The sequence below is a fragment of the Emys orbicularis genome, chromosome 1 (genome assembly GCF_028017835.1).
Source record: "Emys orbicularis isolate rEmyOrb1 chromosome 1, rEmyOrb1.hap1, whole genome shotgun sequence".
NCBI lineage: Eukaryota > Metazoa > Chordata > Testudines > Emydidae > Emys > Emys orbicularis.
In genome coordinates, this window is record NC_088683.1 from 89,463,908 (window position 1) to 89,484,763 (window position 20,856).

The 20,856-nt window shown below is 39.5% G+C and overlaps 1 protein-coding gene across 12 annotated transcripts in view; it reads right to left on the reverse strand.

The window, feature by feature from the left end:
* ANKS1B (ankyrin repeat and sterile alpha motif domain containing 1B) overlaps nucleotides 1-20,856 on the reverse strand; it is a 753,819-nt gene that overhangs the window by 33,639 nt on the left and 699,324 nt on the right. For all 12 annotated transcript variants that reach the window (XM_065423481.1, XM_065423480.1, XM_065423479.1 and 9 more), the window contains 3 exons: nucleotides 16,472-16,600; nucleotides 13,523-13,598; nucleotides 7,100-7,107 (listed from right to left, as the gene is read on the reverse strand). In XM_065423481.1, the coding sequence (XP_065279553.1) occupies nucleotides 7,100-7,107; nucleotides 13,523-13,598; nucleotides 16,472-16,600 (213 nt within the window). The remainder of the gene's footprint in view (nucleotides 1-7,099; nucleotides 7,108-13,522; nucleotides 13,599-16,471; nucleotides 16,601-20,856) is intronic.

A 20,856-nucleotide genomic window follows, 5' to 3' on the forward strand; every position in this document is an offset into this window, starting at 1 on the left:
TGTGTTATCAATCCTCACGCTACCATGAGATGGTCATTTACCACTATGACCACTTGCATGTTCTCTACCGTTCATCTGTTCATCTTTTTCGAGGAGGGATTGTGCTTCCTTTATATTTGTACAGGACATAGCACAATGTGGACACACATGGAAACAAATTATGCATAACAATAAAACAATAACTGATTATTACAGTTAAATCCCATTTAGTATTTATCAGTTAATATAATCATAGTTTCAATAATCTTTGAAAAGATCTGGAGACATCTGCTCAGATACCACAATAATCTACCATATTTTTCACACTTGTGTGGTATTTGAGAATCCCGTATCTTCTCAATGTTACATATTTGCCTCTTAGTATTCACTATTCTAGGACATTACTATAGAATTTGTATCAGACAATCCCCTTTGCTATCACATCACCAGCATCTGTTAGTCAATGACCTTGCACAGTTTAAGGTGCGTTGGTGTCCAACGTACTCTGTGAATAATTTTAAACATTATTTTTATTTGTGACTGTCCTTATGAATTTGAAATCTTTCCCCAATGGCTACTGTAGATCTGAACTCTCAGTTCTTTCTTCCACGTGACCTTTAAAGACTGAAGTGAATTAATTGGAAAGCTACACTCCATTAAGGTAGAATATATTTTTGAGAGGATATGTAAGGAAAGTCACACAATAAATAGCCTAGAAAGGGCTTGGCAAACATGGATATATACTTAATAATGCAGTGTCCCAGCTGTTAATATCTTATAAATCCTCTAGATTTAATTTCTGCTATGTTATGTCTATGTTATGTTCTACGCTTCCTGCGTGCAATGAAATATGGGACTGAGGCCTGAAAATCATCTTCTAGGAATCAGAAAATAGATTTCCACATTACTATAAATCCTGTCCTCAACCAATAAATCATTTCCTCCTATAGTTTGATTTAGGCATTGACCCAGATAAACACCTGCTGTGACAGCACGGGCAGTTGTTTACTTAGAAAATGAACTCAATTCAAGTCCATTTCATTTGAGACCCACCTGGCCATTATACCCCTGAAAATCATCTTATTAATGATTGCTTGAGAGGCAGATGGGGTTTGTTGTATCTTATTTTATTTGTAATTAAAAAAAAAGAAATGTATGCATAAACAAAACATATATTTGGTGGCATCTATCTCCCTTCATCTCACTGTTCCTACACTGTAAGCTCTTCGAGAGGGACCATATATTTCTATTTGTTTGTACAGCAACTAGCAGAAGAGAATCTCAGTCCAATCTGGGACCTTTGAGTGCTACTGTAATAAAAATATAAAGTAGGGCAGTCAAACGATTAAAAAATTAATTGGGATTAATCATGTTGTTAAACAATAATAGAATACAATTTATTTAAATATTTTTGGGTGTTTTCTACGTTTTCAAATATATTGATTTCAATTACAACACAGAATACAAAGAGTACAGTGCTCACTTAATATTTATTTTTGATTACAAGTATTTGCACTGTAAAAACCAAAAGAAATAGTATTTTTAAATTAACCTAATAGAAGTACTCTGGTGCAATCTCTTTATCATGAAAGTTGAACTTACAAATGTAGAATTATGTATAAAAGAAACTGCATTCAAAAATAAAACAATGTAAAACTTTAGAGCCTACAAGTCCAATCAGTTGGGTCATCATCCGAGACTGCTATAACATGAAATATATGGCAGAATGTGGGTAAAACAGAGCAGGAGACATACAATTCTCCCCCAAGGAGTTCAGTCACAAATCTAGTTAGGGTTTTTTTTTAAATGAGCATCATCAGCATGGAAGCATGTTCTCTGAAACGATGACCGAAGCATGAAGAGGCATATGAATCTTTAGCACATCTGGCATGTAAATATCTTGCAACACCAGCTACAACAGCGCCATGTGAACGCCTGTTCTCACTTTCAGGTGACATTGTAATTAAGAAGTGGGCAGCGTTATGTCCCGTATATGTAAACAAATTTGTTTGTCTTAGCGATTGGCTGAACAAGAAGGACTGAGTGGACTTGTAGGCTCTAAAGTTTTACATTGTTTTATTTTTGACTGCACTTATGTAACAAAAAACCCCTACTTTTTTAAGTTGCACTTTCATGATAAAAAGTTTGCACTACAGTACTTGTATGAGGTGAATTGAAAAATACTATTTCTTTTGTTTATCATTTTTATAGTGCAAATATTTGTAATAAAAATAATATAAAGTGAGCACTGTATACGTTATATTCTGTGTTGTAATTGTAATCGATATATTTGACAATGGAGAAAAACATTAAAAAAAATTTAAATAAATTTCAATTGGTATTCTATTGTTTAACAGTGCAATTAATCGCGATTAATTTTTTTAATGACGGTTTATTTTTTTTTTTGAGTTAATCATGTGAGTTAACTGCGATTAATCAACAGCCCTAATAAAAACACTAATAATTTTATTATATTTTATCATTTGTTAACAACTTAATAAAATATGCTGGCTAATATAAAATCATGTTAATTTCCAGATTTTTCCTCTATAACCAATAAAACTGAATGTTGCATATACTATTTAAAGAGATTACTCAATTATACCAAGCCATTAGCAACATAATAAATACATACATTGGGAGTACAAGTTTATGACTTTGTAAATCTTAAAGTTTAATCCAGGTTTTCCATTTTCCCAAACGAATCTGCTAATTATGGCCTGTATTTGCTTTCAATAGCTATCTGAAGATATAGGTGGAGATTACCAAATATGTAATTAAACTGTAGAGTCAATACCATTTTCTGAAAAAGTCTGAACGTGACTCTACATTGTTAGCGGCAATTTGTTCCACCTCCCTCCCCTCTAAAGCTTAGTGTTTCAGTACAGGAATCACACTATCCCTTATTTTACCCACAAGTGCCTTACTTACAATTATTCTGGGGATTACATATCCTTACTGACTTTCGGAGTGGTCCAGCTGGACAATGTTGTTTGTGTGAGAGAGAAAAATAGTAACAAACATTCACTTTTTGTTCAATTAGTGTTGTAGCCAGGCAATTTTGAAAGTACTTCATACATTCTATCAAATTAGCCAGCTTCTCTGGTTCCATGAGTTTTTACAATATCACCTATATTCTTATTGGATATAATACTAATGTAATCTCTTTGGATAAGATATTTGTTCTAATGGCCATGGCAAAAAAGTCCAAAGCCATAATAAACAAAAGATGATACTGGAAGCATCCCTGCCTTACATCTATTACAGTGGTTCCCAAACTTTAACAACCTGTGAATCCCTTTCACCAAAATGTCAAGTCTCGCGAACCCCCTCCTAAAAATGAATATTTCCAGGGATTTTCTCCTTTACCTGAGTATAAATTATAAAAGCAGTGATCTTGGAAATATAAAATTTGTTTTTATGACATGCTTAGTACACACTATTAATTATTATTTATCATTACAGTATTTTTATTACATTATGAAAACGGCAACTCTGTTCCAAGATCTCACTTTCGTAGCTTGTATCACTTTGAATAAGCCTGTTATAAGACAAGGCTCCTATGTTTCATCAAGAAGTATCAGATGTGAAACAGCATGAAGGTATGTAAGAAGCCAATACAAAGAGTTCCTCTTATACAAGCATTCAGGTCTTGAGCAGTTCAAGCAAACAACACACGTTACAACAAAGCTTAAACTTGTTCTTCATAATACTTTTAAAAACAATACTAGCCGCCTATTTAATTTTAAAAACAGCACAAAATATCCACCTCCCTTTCTATTTCTTATAAGGAGTCTTGAAGTTTAAATCTCCTCAGAGTGATAGATGTGCTTACTTTGATCTGCTTAGCTCTTGGAAGTCCTGGGGCTCTGGGCTGCTGGTCCCGTGCTCCCTAAGGACAGCTCTGTCCGCCATTAGGGAATTTTTCCCCGAGAACCCCCTGTAACATTTCGCGAACCCCCAGGGGTTCACGAACCCCAGTTTGGGAACCACTGATCTATTGATATCTCAAATGGTGAGAAACTATGCCCCAATCTTGCCGTCAGACTCACGGGCAGATTCCTTGAGCCTATGTGGATCCAATTTGACAATCGGGATCAACATTAGTACACAGAATAGAAGCTGTTGGATTTAGCTAAAATAAATGCATACTATTAACCAAAAATTATGCTTTTTGAGATTAGCAAACAAACTCCTCTCCACCCTGTCAAATGCCTTCTCCACATCCAGCATCATGATGACAGTGTAGTGTGAATCTTTCATGTGCCACATTAGCTAGAAGAGACGTCATTAGTTGGTATTCAGAATTCATTCTTTTATAAACCACTTCAGAAATTATGTCCTAATCTTGGTGCCAGATCCTCCATTAAGCCCATAAGCACTCTTGCAATACTTTAAACACAACATTAATGAATTACATTGGATAGTACTTTGCACATCGCTGTAGGTCTCTACCTTGTTTCGGTATTAATGACATTACTACTTTATTCAGATATATCAAGAAAAGTCTATTATTGTCAGCTTCCTTAAATATTCCCAACAAGACTGGGGTCGGCTAATCATTGTAGATCTTGCAAAATTCTGAACAGCATCACCCAGAATCTTCCCAGGGCTCAACAAGTGTACAGCTGTCAACGTTTCCTCCTACCTTACAAGCTTTTCTAGAGACTCTGGCTCATCTTCAGCAATAAAAGCCATATCAAACCTCTCTAAAAATGTGAGTAAGCTACAGTCACCATTTATTTCTGATTCATAAAGTTTTTTAAAAAATAAAGAATACAAAAACTCTCTAGTTAATACCTGACAAACTACGTACAAATCTGCCATCTGATGTGATAATGATAGGTATTATTCATTGTGCTTGATGAACATTGACTTGTGCTGCTAACAATTTTCCCGCTCATTCTTCATATTCATAGTTTTTGTTTGAGCCCGAACAAAACACATTCAGCCTCTGGTTGAGATCATATTTTGCACAAGGCAGTTTAATCACCCGGAGCTAAATACTTTTTATAGGCATCTGACAAATGCTGCCCTTTTGCCTCAAGTTGTCAAGTATGATTTTTTTTAATCAATTTTGTTTATCTTAGCCCTCTGAGATGCAAACACAGCTCTAATATGTGAGTTTCATGCTGTAGCAGATGAAATTACAGAACCCACATTTTAGGCAATGACATTACTTAAATCCCATGTGGGAGTGGGGGAGGAGGGGAGAGTGGCAGGGGTACTTAGGAAATACGTTGCTAAGACTTTTTTAACATGCAGCCTTCTCCTCCCCCCCCTCCGCATGCCCTGCCAACTCCAATGGCTGGCACATGTAGGGGAGAGGAAATGATCTCTTTATCTCACTTTTGTTTGGGGGGAAGGAATGACTGAGCCCAAGAGGCCACAATCTCCATCCAAATTCTCCTCTTTACATGGCGAGGAGGAAAGATTTGGGCCTTGACACGCTGCCCCTGTCTATTCCATTTCTCCATTTCATATAAGGTACATCCGCTGAGAAAGGCCACCTTCTGCTTATCCTTATCACTGATGATGGAAGGACTGAGCTGTGTAACACTTCCAACTCCTAGTATTTAAATCCCAATTCAGCAAAGCATTTAAGCACACACTTTGCTGAATCAGGACCCTAGCACCTTGATTCCTCATATCCCCACACCCAGAAAAGTCTTCCTATTGTCTAGAGAGGTCCTGGGATCCAAAGAATATATCCTCTCATATAAATCCTCAAATGCCCCTATAGATCTGTTTAGAATCTGAATGATTTGGCTGTGCAACTTTAGGGTTTTTTAATTACTGGCAGTGAAGTAGTGCCCTTACTTATGTGCTCACAGAATTGTAGTAAGTATAACAGTGCCCTCTTGGCATAGTCAATATTCAAGGAATTCAGATATGTGGACACCAGTGTGAGCCTAGAGTAGAAACAGGACTCTGCCCAGCTCTAGATAGGAGACTTCTTTTTCAAAGGCAAAGGCATTGTATTCTGTCTTCCTGTTCCTACAGAGATTTGAAGCAAAGGCAATAAATCTAAAAGAACAGCTTTTACTATCTCCCAGTTCATGCTGAGAGGGATGAAAGTCCTTACATTCTTGGATGTATCTCTCAATATAATTAATAAAAGCATCTTGGGCCAGGACAGAAAAATTTAATCTCGAAATACCAAAGGTCACCTTATAGCAGGTGTGGAAAGAGTATGCTGTGGTCTGCAGAAGGAGGGAGAGATGTTGTAAGAGAAGTCATCTGAAATTGAACATGCAGACATAAAAAATAAATCCAGTCCAATCAAATTATGTGGATGGGAGAAAAAAGTAATCCATCTCATGGGTGCAGTTCTTGCCAAATGTCCATAGTTCTGGATGAATGCAAGAGCAGCGATAAGCTCCCAGAAGCAAGCAATCCAAAATTAGGGTGGGAGCGCCATGTTGAAATCACTTCCAGAAGCCTCTGAAGCATTTTTTCCCAACAAATTCATCACCTGACTTACTAGGATGTAAAACCTAAAAAGCACAATGGGTGACCAAAAAAGAGGTCCCTATTAAAAGAGTGGTTCTGATCTTTTCTATACTGCAACCCCATGTTACAACATACACAAGAGAGAGTAGTTGCCACTCCCTTGGATCTGGTGCTTGCGACCCCCAGGTTCAGAACTAGAAACACAAACAACTAGAAAGTGTACTGTAGGGAATAATCCAGTATGGGCAGGGGATAAATCAGATCTCATACTAAGTAGGTTATGTCCATTCCTAATTTTCCTGATTCTATGACGGGTTAAGGAAGACTAAGACACTTTTCCTCCTGATGGGTCTTTTTCAAACTTGTGCATCTACTGATGAGAAGGTAACATTCATCCAGGAAATATCAAAATTGCTTATAACAGAATAAGGCCAAAGGTAAGCATCACAAGCCACACTAAGGAAAATTCCAGGCATCTAATTTTCACAGATCCTTTTCCGAAAGCAAGACCTGCCAGACTCCATAAAGAGTTCATTTATGGCATAAACTTAAGTATGTTACAGGCTGTTCAGGAAGGACAGGCAGGGCAGAAAAGGTGGGGGAGTTGCATTATATGTAAGAGAGCAGTATGACTGTTCAGAGCTCCAGTATGAAACTGCAGAAAAACCTGGCAGTCTCTGGATTAAGTTTAGAAGTGTGAGCAACAAGGGTGATGTTGTGGTGGGAGTCTGCTATAGACCACCAGACCAGGGGGATGAGGTGGACGAGGCTTTCTTCAGGCACCTAACAGAAGTTACTAGATCACAGGCCCTGGTTCTCATGGGGGACTTCAATCATCCCGATATCTGCTGGGAGAGCAATACAGCAGTGCACAGACAATCCAGGAAGTTTTTGGAAAGTGTAGGAGACAATTTCCTGGTGCAAGTGCTGGAGGAACCAACTAGGGTCAGAGCTCTTCTTGACCTGCTGCTCACAAACAGGGAAGAATTAGTAGGGGAAGCAAAAGTGGATGGGAACTTGGGAGGCAGTGACCATGAGATGGTCGAGTTCAGGAGAGCATCAGAATACAGACCCTAGACTTCAGAAAAGCAGACTTTGACTCCCTCAGGGAACTGATGGGCAGGAGCCACTGGGAGAATAACATGAGGGGGAAAGGAGTCCAGGAGAGCTGGCTGTATTTTAAAGAATCCTTATTGAGGTTGCAGGAACAAACCATCCCGACGTGTAGAAAGAATAGTAAATATGGCAGGCGACCAGCTTGGCTTAACAGTGAAATCCTTGCTGATCTTAAACACAAAAAAGAAGCTTACAAGAAGTGGAAGATTGGACAAATGACCAGGGAGGAGTATAAAAATATTACTCAGGCATGCAGCAGTGAAATCAGGAAGGCCAAATCATACTTGGAGTTGCAGATAGCAAGGGATGTTAAGAGTAACAAAAGGGTTTCTACAGGTATGTTAGCAACAAGAAGAAGGTCAAGAAAAGTGTGGGCCCCTTACTGAATGGGGGAGGCAACCTAGTGACAGAGGATGTGGAAAAAGCTTTTTTGCCTCTGTCTTCACGAACAAGGTCAGCTCCCAGACTACTGCACTGGGCAGCATAGTATGGGGAGGAGGTGACCAGCCCTCTGTGGAGAAAGAAGTGGTTCAGGACTATTTAGAAAAGCTAGATGAGCACAAGTCCTTGGGGCCGGATGCGCTGCATCCGAGGGTGCTAAAGGAGTTGGCGGATGTGATTGCAGAGCCATTGGCCATTATCTTTGAAAACTCATGGAGATCGGGGGAGGTCCTGGATGACTGGAAAAAGGCTAATGTAGTGCCCATCTTTAAAAAAGGGAAGAAGGAGGATCCGGGGAACTACAGGCCAGTCAGCCTCACCTCAGTCTCTGGAAAAATCATGGAGCAGGTCCTCAAGGAATCAATTTTGAAGCACTTAGAGGAGAGGAAAGTGATCAAGAACAGTCAGCATGGATTCACCAAGGGTAAGTCATGCCTGACTAACCTAATTGCCTTCTATGATGAGATAGCTGGCTCTGTGGATGAGGGGAAAGCAGTGGACGTGTTATTCCTTGACTTTAGCAAAGCTTTTGATACGGTCTCCCACAGTATTCTTGCCGGCAAGTTAAAGAAGTATGGGCTGGATGAATGGACTATAAGGTGGATAGAAAGCTGGCTAGATCATCGGGCTCAACGGGCAGTGATCAATGGCTCCATGTCTAGTTGGCAGCCGGTATCAAACGGAGTGCCCCAGGGGTTGGTCCTGGGGCCAGTTTTTGTTCAATATCTTCATTAATGATCTGGAGGATGGCGTGGATTGAACCCTCAGCAAGTTTGCAGATGACACTAAACTGGGAGGAGTGGTAGATACACTGGGGGGTAGGGATAGGATACAGAGGGACCTAGATAAATTAGAGGATTGGTCCAAAAGAAATCTGATGAGGTTCAACAAGGACAAGTGCAGAGTCCTGCACTTAGGACGGAAGAATTCCATGCACAGCTACAGACTAGGGACCGAGTGGCTAGGCAGCAGTTCTGCAGAAAAGGACCTAGGGGTACAGAGGACGAGAAGCTGGATATGAGTCAACAGTGTGCCCTTGTTGCCAAGAAGGCTAACGGCATTCTGGGCTGTATAAGTATGAGCACTGCCAGCAGATCAAGGGACGTGATCATTCCCCTCTATTCAGCATTGGTGAGGCCTCATCGGGAGTACGGTGTCCAGTTTTGGGCCCCACACTCCAAGAAGGATGTGGAAAAATTGGAAAGAGTCCAGCGGAGGGCAACAAAAATGATTAGGGGGCTAGAGCACATGATTTGAGGCGAGGCTGAGGGAACTGGGATTATTTAGTCTGCAGAAGAGAAGAATGAGGGGGGATTTGATAGCTGCTTTCAGCTACCTGAAAGGGGGTTCCAAAGAGGATGGATTTAGACGGTTCTCAGATGACAGAACAAGGAGTAATGGTCTCAAATTGCAGTGGGGGAGGTTTAGGTTGGATATTAGGAAAAACTTTTTCACTAGGAGGGTGGTGAAGCACTGAAATGAGTTACCTAGGGAGGTGGTGGAATCTTCCTTAGAGGTTTTTAAGGTCAGGCTTGACAAAGCCCTGGCTGGGATGATTTAGTTGGGGATTAGGTCCTGCTTTGAGCAGGGGGTGGGACTAGATGACCTCCTGAGGTCCCTTCCACCCCTGATATTCTATGATTCTTAGCGAATGTAAAAGGAAAAATCAGAGTTAAAGGCAATGGGCCAAATTTTGTTCTCTGTTACATCAGTGTAATCGCTCTAACTTTAATGAGGTTGTACCAGTGAGCAGAATTTGGTACCCGATAGAAAATCAAATAAGGATATGTCTACATTACGAAATTAGGTCAATTTTGTAGAAGTCGATTTTTAGAAATTGATTTTATACAATCAGAGGACTCTGGGATAGCTCCCAGTGGAGTGCGTCCTCACTACCGTGGCTAGCATCAACTTACGGAGCGGTGCACTGTGGGTAGCTATCCCACAGTTCCTGCAGTCTCCGCTGCCCATTGGAATTCTGGGTTAAGCTCCCAATTCCTGATGGGGCAAAAACATTGTCGCAGATGGTTTTGGGTACACGTCATCAGTCGCCCCTCCCTCCGTGAAAGCAACGGCAGACAATCGTTTCGCGCCAGACACCAAGGCGATTAGAAGAGCACAGCAAGGTGCACTGCGCATCAGAGAGGCTTTGAAAACCAGTTTCATGACTGGCCAGGCTTCGGTGTGACAGTTGTGTGTGTTTCTCCTTGATGCAAACCCGCCCCCTTTGTTGATTTTAATTCCCTGTAAGCCACCCCCCACTTCGAAATAAAGTAACTATTGTTTTGAAACCATGCATTCTTTCTTTATTAATTTTAAAAAATGAGATAACGGACAAGGTAGCCCAGGTGCGGTGGGGGAGGAGGGAAGGACAAGGCCACATTGCTTATTGTAGCCACACTAAAAATCAAACTGTTTTCTGCTGCTTGGGCCATCCTCTGCAGTGGAGTGGTTGGGTGCCTGGAGCCTCCCCTCAGTGTTTTTGGGCATCTGGGTGAGGAGGCTATGGAACATGGGGCGGAGGGGAGGCGGTTATACAGTGGATGCAGTGGGGGTCTGTACTCTTGGCTTTCCTGCAGCTCCAACAGACGCTTCATCATGTCCATTCGCTCCCGCATTAGCCTCAGCATCGTGTCCTGCCTCCATTCTTCGCGCTCACTTAATTCTTTCCTGGCCTCTGCCATTGAATGCCTCCATGCATTAAGCTGTGCCCTATCAGTGCGGGAGGACTGCATGAGCTCGGAAAACATGTCATCGCGAGTGCGTTTTTTTTGCCTTCTAATCTGCGATAACCTCAGGGACGGAGATGATAGGGGGAGCGTAGAAACATTCTATGATCTACGATTCTGGGGGGACTGCATGGTCACCTTTGCTGCTGAGTTCTCCACGCTGACCAAACAGGAAATGAAATTCAAAAGTTCCCGGGGCTTTTCCTGTGTACCTGGCTAGTGCATCGGAGTTCAAAGTGCTGTCCAAAGCAGTCACAATGGAGCACTCTGGGATAGCTCCCGGAGGCCAATACTGTCGATTTGCGTCTGCACTACCCCAAATTCAACTCAGCAAAGTCGATTTTAGCGCTACTCTCCTCACCGGGGAGGAGTACAGAAGTCGATTTTAAGAGCCCTTTAGGTCGACGGAATGGGGATGGTTGTGTGGACGCATTCATTTTTAAATCGACCTAATGCGGCTAAATTTGACCTAATAATAGAAGAATAAATAAACCTAATGGTGCATAAAATACAGTAATTAACGTAAGTAATGTAACAGGGTTAGGACCCAGGATGGCTTAGGACTATCTGATCCCCCTAAATCACAGATGCCAATAGTTAGGCTACACCAATGGTCCCCAAACTTTTCACAGTCCTCCATAACCCTTGTCCGTGCCCCCACCATGATCTGGGGCCAGGAGCGGGGCAGCAGCTCCTGGAGGAGCACAGACAGGGCCAAGGGGGCCAAGGCTGGGGCCGCAGCTCAGTGTGGGTCTGAGGTCGGGAGCGGAGCTGTGGCTGGGGGTCGAGGCTGGGCCGGAGCTGTGGCCATGCCGTGGTGGGGGCTGGCAGCTGGGGCCGCAGCTGGGTGTGGAGCCGGGGCTGCGGCTGGGGGTGGAATGAGGCTGGGTGGTGCTCCCTCCCCGCCCCCTGTGGGGACTGGCCCACAGTTTGGGAACCACCTTGCTACACACAGAGGGAGAAATTTTTGAATGCCAGATACCATTTCCTTCATTAAAAGATTTTTAGATCAATGATTTTTTTTGTCATTGACTTCAATAGGAATAGGAGAAAGCCCAAAGAGTAAGAAGCACAAGTAGGTGAAATTCTAAACAAGAAAGATTCTATTTTCATGCGAATATTCCTTGCCGTGAAAAATAAGCCCATCAGCAGAATTTTGTCTAAACAAAATGTTTTAAAAAGATTTTAATTTTAAAAAGCAACAGAATAGTATTTAATTGTATTATGTTCGATATAGCTTACTAATAAAACTATGTTACTGTCAGGGAAAATCTAAAATTCCTATTCAACTGATTTTCATAAGATTCATCTTCAAGGAATGTAATTTAAATCTGAATCAAAATGATGGCACATTTTAAGCACTTATAAATTGACCATAGCATATTTATAATGATTTTGATGTTGTTCTGAGTTGTCAAATATAATAAATTTATTGAGGATGTCACATATTACTGAGGTGCCAAATTCTGCCCTCAGATCTGTATATGCATATTTCTGAAAAACAAAGTTAATACTGAGTTTGAGGGGCTTAAAACCTAAATTATAGATAGTACACTCTCCCTTTCTCCAGCCCCAAAAATCACACATTTGTGATTGTGGGTCCTTCAAAAAAGAGTGAATTTCCACCAAGAGGGGGAGTTTCCAATGTGAGTAAGAATTATTAGTATGCAGTCAGTTGAAAAAACACAGATCTTCAGGCATTTATAAAGCATAAATTACTGTCAGCCCTTAGCTAGCCTAACTTGTGTGAAAGCCTGTGTACTGTAGATATGTAACCAATAAGGAAATGGTTGTCTGACTGCATGAGTTTTATACATTTTCTAGCTCCACAGCAGATAACAATGCTAAATCTTGCACTGAAGAGGCATCATGCACGACGCCTCTAAGATCCATAAACCAATGAATGGATTATACTCATCCATGCACGTAGTTTTTCATCTGCAATAGATTACTCTATAATTATATTCTTCATTTTTCTTAACCACTTCAGACTACCATGTGTATGAGAACACAGTTGATTGTAATGTGCACATAATAAACTATGTTACAATTGGATAGATATTGTATAGCTAGGCTGTCTATATTTTGTGTTTCTAATAGTATTATGCCTGTCGGATCTAAATCCGGCTTCCTAATAATTTCTCTAAGCAGCTAGAATGAGGCACAAGGTCAACACAAAAACTTGTTCTTAATAGTTTGCAAATATCTGCCATTTTTTCCTGTAAAAGGGTAGAAAAGAATTTATCTCCATAGGCCTGATCTTGCAAAAATTTTAAATACGTGAGTAGTTTCATTAACAGAAAGGGACTGTTAATGAAAGTAAAGTTACTCAAATGTTTAAGTGATTGCAGGACTGTGCTCTATATTAGGAAATAATGACTTTGTAACATGTTAATAAATTATTCACTAGTATATATATTTCCATTTAGTAAATTATATTTATATTACTGTGCACAAGCCATAATATTAATGAAATCAAGAAGATTTATTCTCACTAACGTGCACGCTCAAATGTATGAAAAGTACTTTGAAATATTTTCAAAGAATAAATAGCAAACATGGCACATAAAGCAAATATATACATACAAATCTTTTAGCCTTAGTGTGATAATTGAAATTTACATAAAACATCTATTACTTAAAATCAAGATCAAGGGCAGAATGGACTTTCTGTTGAATACCAAAGTAATATCAAGGACGGTGAAAAATAGATGGATAATGTGACATTATAAAGTGGTAACTTTAATTCACTCAACAGTATCTACTATTTCAATTATTAGACATGAAAATATACATGTATTGACTTACCCTCATCTTTGCACAAGCATCCTGTGTTGATTCTGTGCCTCTAAGCTCTTTTACCAGCATAGAACCTAAATACTAAAATAAGAACACATTCAATTTTCTGTAGTTAAAATCCAGAGCAAAGATAAATCTACAAAAGACTGCTAAAAAGCTGAGGAAACCAGAACAGTAGTAGGTAGCCTAAATATTACATGATTTGGATTTTTTTACTATATACTTTTGATATACTGGAATTTCAAATGGAGGTTGTTACTACATATTCTGTATGAAACAGGAACATTTACTAACAAATGAATTTAGAAGGAGAACTTATAAGTGGTACCAGCAAGTAGTCCCTCAAATTAAACAGAAAGCACTACAGAGTGCCATCTTAAAAAATTGCATCTGATTGCAAAATGAAGCATTTACCACTTCTTTTAAAGCAGCCATCTGCAAAAATCACATCACTGTATATAATTATAGGGTTGCAGAAGACAGTAAAGCTAAGCTATGTGCAGCTGATGTGAGCAATAGATATGCACAGATAGTTAAAATATACTGTTTCTAGGCCTACAGTCAGAGAGTCTCTTTAAAGACTTTAGTTCACACCTGTGTGCCACAGATATACCGACCGGAAAAAGGCAAAAATGTACACACATTTCAGGATAGATAGTAGTGGAGCACAGTACAGTACTGAGGACCATTACCTGGTGCATTACAACTAAGATAGAAAGGTAAGCAAGCCCAATGCAACTGCATAAATATAGGGTAGCCTAGTTTTATTCATTTAAGTATTGTAGATTATAAAATAAATTGAAATTGAAGCATTTAAGCTAAACATATGTGATTCTATCTAAGTCTTGGATCAAGTCCCAGCTGGGGCCTGATTCTGCTCCAGTGAAGTGAATGGGGGTTTTGTTATTGACTTCAGTGGAAGCAAGATTGGGCCCTTAGGGAAAAACATTCATATTGGAACAAGCTTTGATCTAAGAACATTTAAACTAAAGCATATAGTCTTAGGGTTTGCTTACACTGAAATTGGTACAGTTGTGTTGTACTGCTTCAGTGTAGACACTTGCTACAGCAATGGGAGGAGTTATCCCATTGCTGTATTTAATCCACCTCTCCGAGAGGCAGTAGCTAGGTTGACGGAAGAATTCTTCCATCGACCTAGCGTTGACTATACTGGGGGCTAGGCTGGTATAGCTATATCTCTCAGGGGCATGGATTTCTCACACCCCGATGTAAGTTTTCAATGTAGACCAGCCCTCAGCTAATGTCTTTCTGTGCTCCCTTTGCTGTTATAGGCCAGCTCAACACCATAAACTTACATCAGTATTGGAAAAATCCACACCCCTGAGCAACGCAGTTATCCTGACCTAACCCCCTGTGTAGACATAGCTATGTCGATGGGCGGGCTTCTCCAGTTGACATAGCTATCGCTTCTCACAGAGGTGGATTAACTATGTCGGCAGGAGATGCTTTCCCATCTGTGTAGTAGCGTCTATCCTGAAGCGCTACAGCTGCACTGGTGCAGCTGTGCTGCTGCAGCTTTTTAAGTGTAGACCCACCCATTGTTTATCTACAGTTTGGGGAAGATTGGCCTCCCTGTCTGTACAGGTCCAGGGAGAGGGCACACAGGAGCTGCCCCTCCTATTTTGCTCCTGTGCAGGGGCAGAGCACAACGTGGTTCTTGTGCTGCTCTGATAGCAAGACACAGGCACAGCCACTTGACATTTCCTCCAAAACTTTCACATGGGCAGACAGGCATGGAAAAAATGTCTCTTTCCTCATCAATTTTGAGCCCGTGGCAGAAGGAGGGCAAGGGAAAGAAGGGAAAGCCAGTCCCAGCCCCTGAAGTGCTATTAGACATGCTCAACTCTCCCCACTAGCAACCCTGTGGGGCTAACAGCTACTGAGAAGACTCCTCACACCATCTGAAGAGCAGAAGTGGCCAGATGCATTTCATAAGGATGAAAATCCAACTTCTTTCTACTGCTTGTGCTCACAGCAAAGGGGATGAAGAGCTCCCGCCCAAAAGAAGGCAGAGGGCAAAGCACAGGTGGCCAGGTGTGAAGGAGAAGGAATGCTGCATCCTCTTAGAGAGTGACAACAGCTTGGGCTCCTTGAAGATTTTGTCACAGAGCCTCCTGGAGCTACAGCTGAGGCATTGCACCTTTGCTCCACCCCAAATGAGAGCCTGTGCATAAAATAATGTTGGTGCCCTATGTGTTTTAATATCCTATCTTCTGACTGATCCTGCAGGGACAAAATTATGATCCTTGGTTTACGCACATTTTCATCTAGTGCCATGGAAATAATGGGCAATGGTTATATTTGATTGACTTGACTGCTAGATCAAAGAGCAAGGTAAGATGAGGTTTGAGAGGAAAAGTTTCATTAAACACAAATAGCTGTCAATTAGTAAACTTTGTAAGGAAAAATATGAAAAAAAGCTGAAAAGTGAAATGGATTTCATTTTTTTTGTCTGATACATGTAGGATATGGGGCCATGAGCCCTTGAAATTTTACCTGCATTTGTAACATCTTTGTAATAGATACATTACTATTTGAAAATTTGAACTTGTGTGCTGTGTGTATAAAAGCGTGTGTTATAAGATTGGGGAATGCGGCATGGTCACAGAAAGTGTGCCATTTGCTTTCATTGTCACTTGGATAGCCCTTGAGCCTTTTTCTGATGGCATCATTTCTCAGTTGCTATGGATGCATGGGCTGTAATACATCAGAGAATCAAAACAAAAAATATTTCTGATGTTTGCTTCTTATTTATTAACTATGGAATTGTTTCAGAGGAAATACCTTGGTCCATTAAAAATATAGAATGACTTCCTGTTACTGGAAAATATTATAAATTAAAAAAACTCAACACTGTCAGCATTTAACATGATCAGAAACACATATATATGCAATCTATGAGAAACCAAAGCACTGATTTTACTAATACTTACAAATGCTTTATAATCACATGACTGGAAGATGAGTTTCTCTGGGTGATGTTGCCAGTACTGTACTGGAGTTGATGCTGTCGCTTCATTAGGCGGTCGTAAAGTAATTGAAGGTTCTCCCCAGTCTCCTGTCTGAAAATCATATTTATTCTAAAAGTAACATAGGTTGCAGGCAAATCTGCTATAAAGTAAGCTCTCTATTGCTGTATCTAATTTACATTTATTCTGTACTTACTATCCCTATGTTATGTAAATAATATAATATATGAACACTACTTGTATAGTACTTTTCATGGTTTAGTTTATAATCCAAGAGTCACCTTCTGTACAGTTCAGTGATGCTTGAACTTAATTTGTTTACTTTTCAAATAAAATAATTAAACACTTGAATTCTTTCAAAAACATGATTAAGTTTGAAAGATATGTATGAAAATGAGAGCTCTTGAAAAGTCGTAAGATACAGAAAAATCCCTCCCATTCATAGAAAAATAATTCTGCTTTGTGTTTTGCAGACTTTTCTACACAGCTAACAAATTTCCTATTACCCCAATTTATGTCATTAATTGATAATATAATATGTATATTTTCCCAAACAATCCAAATAATTCAGACCTTGATATGATTTACATACTTACTGTCTACAAACATATAAGGCTAAAAAGCTAAATATGCTGTTGTAATTAGGGACAATTTCACATATTAGAAAGCAAAAAACGATTCTGAAGAGTAAAATTTTGTGCCAGGACAGTGAGCCACCACCAGCTAATCAAGGACAATTTGTTGCCACCAACAGGCATCAACAATTCACTATGGAATGAGGCAAATTCATAATATGATTATTTTTCAGGTTAACAAAAAATAATTATAAGCAGACCTTTGCTTAATTTACTGTAAATGTTTTGTGTGTATCAATGATCTTTGCTGTGAATAATTCTTACTGTTTTATATCATTTTTAGTTTCTCCCTATTATCCCCAAATTTTAGTCTCCTGAGCTAGGAGCTATGTTTGTCTTTTACTCATTTTAAAATCATTAAAGTCTATATTATGCTTTCCTCTTTAATCTCTCTACCTATACATTTACTTTGATCACCTTTTATTGATGTCTGCCTGTATATTTAACACTATTTCCTTTTCACATTCAGGCTTAACATTTCTATTAATGACTACCTTTCTGTCTCTTTCTGTTACCCTCTTCTGACATTTTTCTCAGGGCCAGATAAGTCTCCAACCCACTCCAGGATAATCAGTGAGATTGTAGTTTTCTCCTAAGTTATTTCATCAGGGTCATTGTTTGCTCCCAGAGGAAAAGGTTGTAGAGGTCCAGTCCAAAAGGCCATCACAAACTTGATGATTCAGACATAGATGTTCCCCATCATGTATAATTCTGGGGCTACGATCGACCTTCAGAAATTCTCTCTTTTTCTGCTACAGATCTCTCTCTCTCTCTCCGTTTTCCTCTCCTATGTGATTATTTTCTACTTTGATTTGTTCTACCGTTTTCTCTACCACTACATCCACAAAGATATTTACCATCTTTGCAATACTTTTTTTGGTTTGGGTTGGAATTGGCAACAAATTGTTGGCAGTTAATTAACATGTAATTTAAGCTATTAATAGAAAAATGGAATTGGGTTAAGATTCCTTTTTTAAAAGGTTATCGAAACACTTAATTGATGTAAAAACATATGGAAATATTCTAATCAAAGAGCAATTTAAAAGTCTAGCAAACCATCACCTTATCAATTAAAACAGGACAGAGTAAACAAAACAAGGACGGTACATCCATTTTCATGTGTCACACAGTAGTGAAAGGACAGAAACTTGCACAACTTTGCAATGAAAAGCAAGAGGTAAATCTGGAAACATCAATATTACCCTGCCAATGTGATAACTTAAAGCAAGTGTACACATCATAAAACAAGTAGAAGCCACTTAACGCCAAGATTATTCCTCCCATCCACAGATGGTACAGTACAGTAATTCACAATCTGCCTATTTAATGTTGCTTAGATACTCCAAAAATAGGGACCTTATATGTACCTAGTCAGATATATGGAATGTCCCTCTGCAGAAGTTAGTGGTATAGACTGCATAGCTGCAACATTCACATTTTGGAAGGAAAGCAGTGTTGCCACTGTTCCAGTTATGGCATATTGCAATATGTTCAGAGAATATTCACCGTCTTTTACAGAAATGCTGATTCAATATGATTAAAAAGAAAGGGCAGGGATTTGGAGCCTGATTTTTTTCTCTCTGAATTCAATGGGGGATTTACTACCAGCTACAAGGAGAGCAGGATTGAATCCTTCAGGAGAGTTTATGTCATCCCTAATAGTCAATTGTTCAAGGGCCCCTAGATGTCAGAACACTTGAAATCCTCTTGTCTTAAGACTTTTTTGTTGTTGCCAATAGTGGCTTTTAATGAACTAAAGATCTGCTGGACAATTTGTAGGAGGAAACTGTTCAGCAAGGGGGCATGCCTCATGCATTTAGCAAGAGGACATTGCCATGGACCAGGCCTGATAAAAGGATGGATGGAGTAAAGAAGCCATAAAGGTAAAGCCTTTGATCCTTGCTTCTTGAACCCTGGCTATTCAAAGGATCTTAATAAGGTAGGAACAGGAGTCCCATAGTAGAGATGACACTGGGTCATGTCTCTAGACCCCCATGCTGCACTGATCCTAAGAGGATTTACTCCCATACACAGAAGACAGATAGCAGTAAGAGATTAAATGAGGAGTAAAATAAGTAAATTAATTTACACTTTGGACTATTTTTGCACAAAAGATATTAAAAGTATAAGTATTAAAAAAACCTTAATTTTTGTCAGGAACCAATATTTCAGTCTGTAAATGGAGAGCAGTGGCAGGAGAAACAGTGAATATTGCTAACAGACAGGTCTAATGTATAAAGAAGCTAAGAAGCGACAATCTTGAGGAAATAAGAAATAAGCTTCAGCTGAAACAATAAAGATCAAGTATGACACACTTGCAGGGGGACTGTGCAGATACCATTCCTTTGTATTAATCACTCTATTAATAAGTACAATCATCGAAATAAAGACCCTATTCCCTTTCAATTTAGATAAAAAATAATTGATAAAATTACCCTAAAAGTGCTCGGGACTAGAATGGTGGATCTAAATACATAATACAGCTGAGAGAGCTACAGCAACCTGCTGTTACTGACAGACCATTGGAGTTGAAGACCTTTTGTGTATTCCAATCAGCATCTTCTTGTAGAGTTAGCAACTACTAAGAAATGCGGCAAAAAATTAAACATTGTAAGTGTGGATTATTTTTGATTGATGAAAAAAGAAGGCATGTTACCCACAGAGCCCTGTAATGCTCTTTTGTAACTATAGCATGTGTTCTTTAATATTCAGCTGAAGCTATGTTTTCATCTCATTTATTTTTGATTGCCTCCTACCAAGCTCCTTATAATTTTAGACAACGCTATTGCCAATACCCACTATTTCTCCTAAGTCAATAATAACAGTTACTATTTGAAAATACTTAGACTGGAACAAATATGCGTGCCTGTATAAACAGAGCAGTAGCCTTTGTCTATCTTTACTCCATCGTCTCCCTCCTGCTTTTCACCTTCACTTGTCCCATCATGTCTAAAGTTAGATTGTAAACTCTTCAGGACAGGGACCGTGTCTTTCTATTTATTCTGTGGGGTAACAGGGCAGACTCTAAGACCCTGTGTAGTAATAAAGGGCTTTTCTGTCGAGTCACTAAAATTCTGAACTGAAATTTAGGACAATTATAGCTGAGTCATGTTGGCAGGGGAGTCCTGTTAATTCCATCCAGGATATAAAGGAGTGGAAGCAGCTCTTTGGGCAAGAGGAGATCCTAAATGGAAACTGTAGGGCTTGAGGAGGAAGCTTAGGCTTAAACGTTTGAGTTACGAATAATGCAAAACCTGAGGGGTGAGTTTGGATACTAACTCATGGTCCATATATTGGGATTCAGGCCCCTTCACAAGTACCTAATGCATTTTCAGCCACTATAAAAATAATACAATGGTCTCCATTTGTAAGCTAAGACACTGGACCGACCACATTTAATTTAGTTTTTAATAGCACATATGTTCTTATAAATCTTTTGATTTCAGTACTTTTATTTGTAAGACCCAGAGATAACCAAACAACTAAATATTTCATATTACAACACACCATATATGTGGAGGTGATATAGCTGAGATGAATTGGAGAGATGTGATAAATGTATTCATCGCATGTCTTTAGTTTGTCACATACCAGAGCAATTTATCACATGCTTGTGGTAGCATCCCATGCCCACTAGTCTGTCTCCTTGGGCCTTATTTTAACATTTCATACCCTCCCCCCCAGCAGCTTCCAACAGCCACTTTGTTGTTTGTC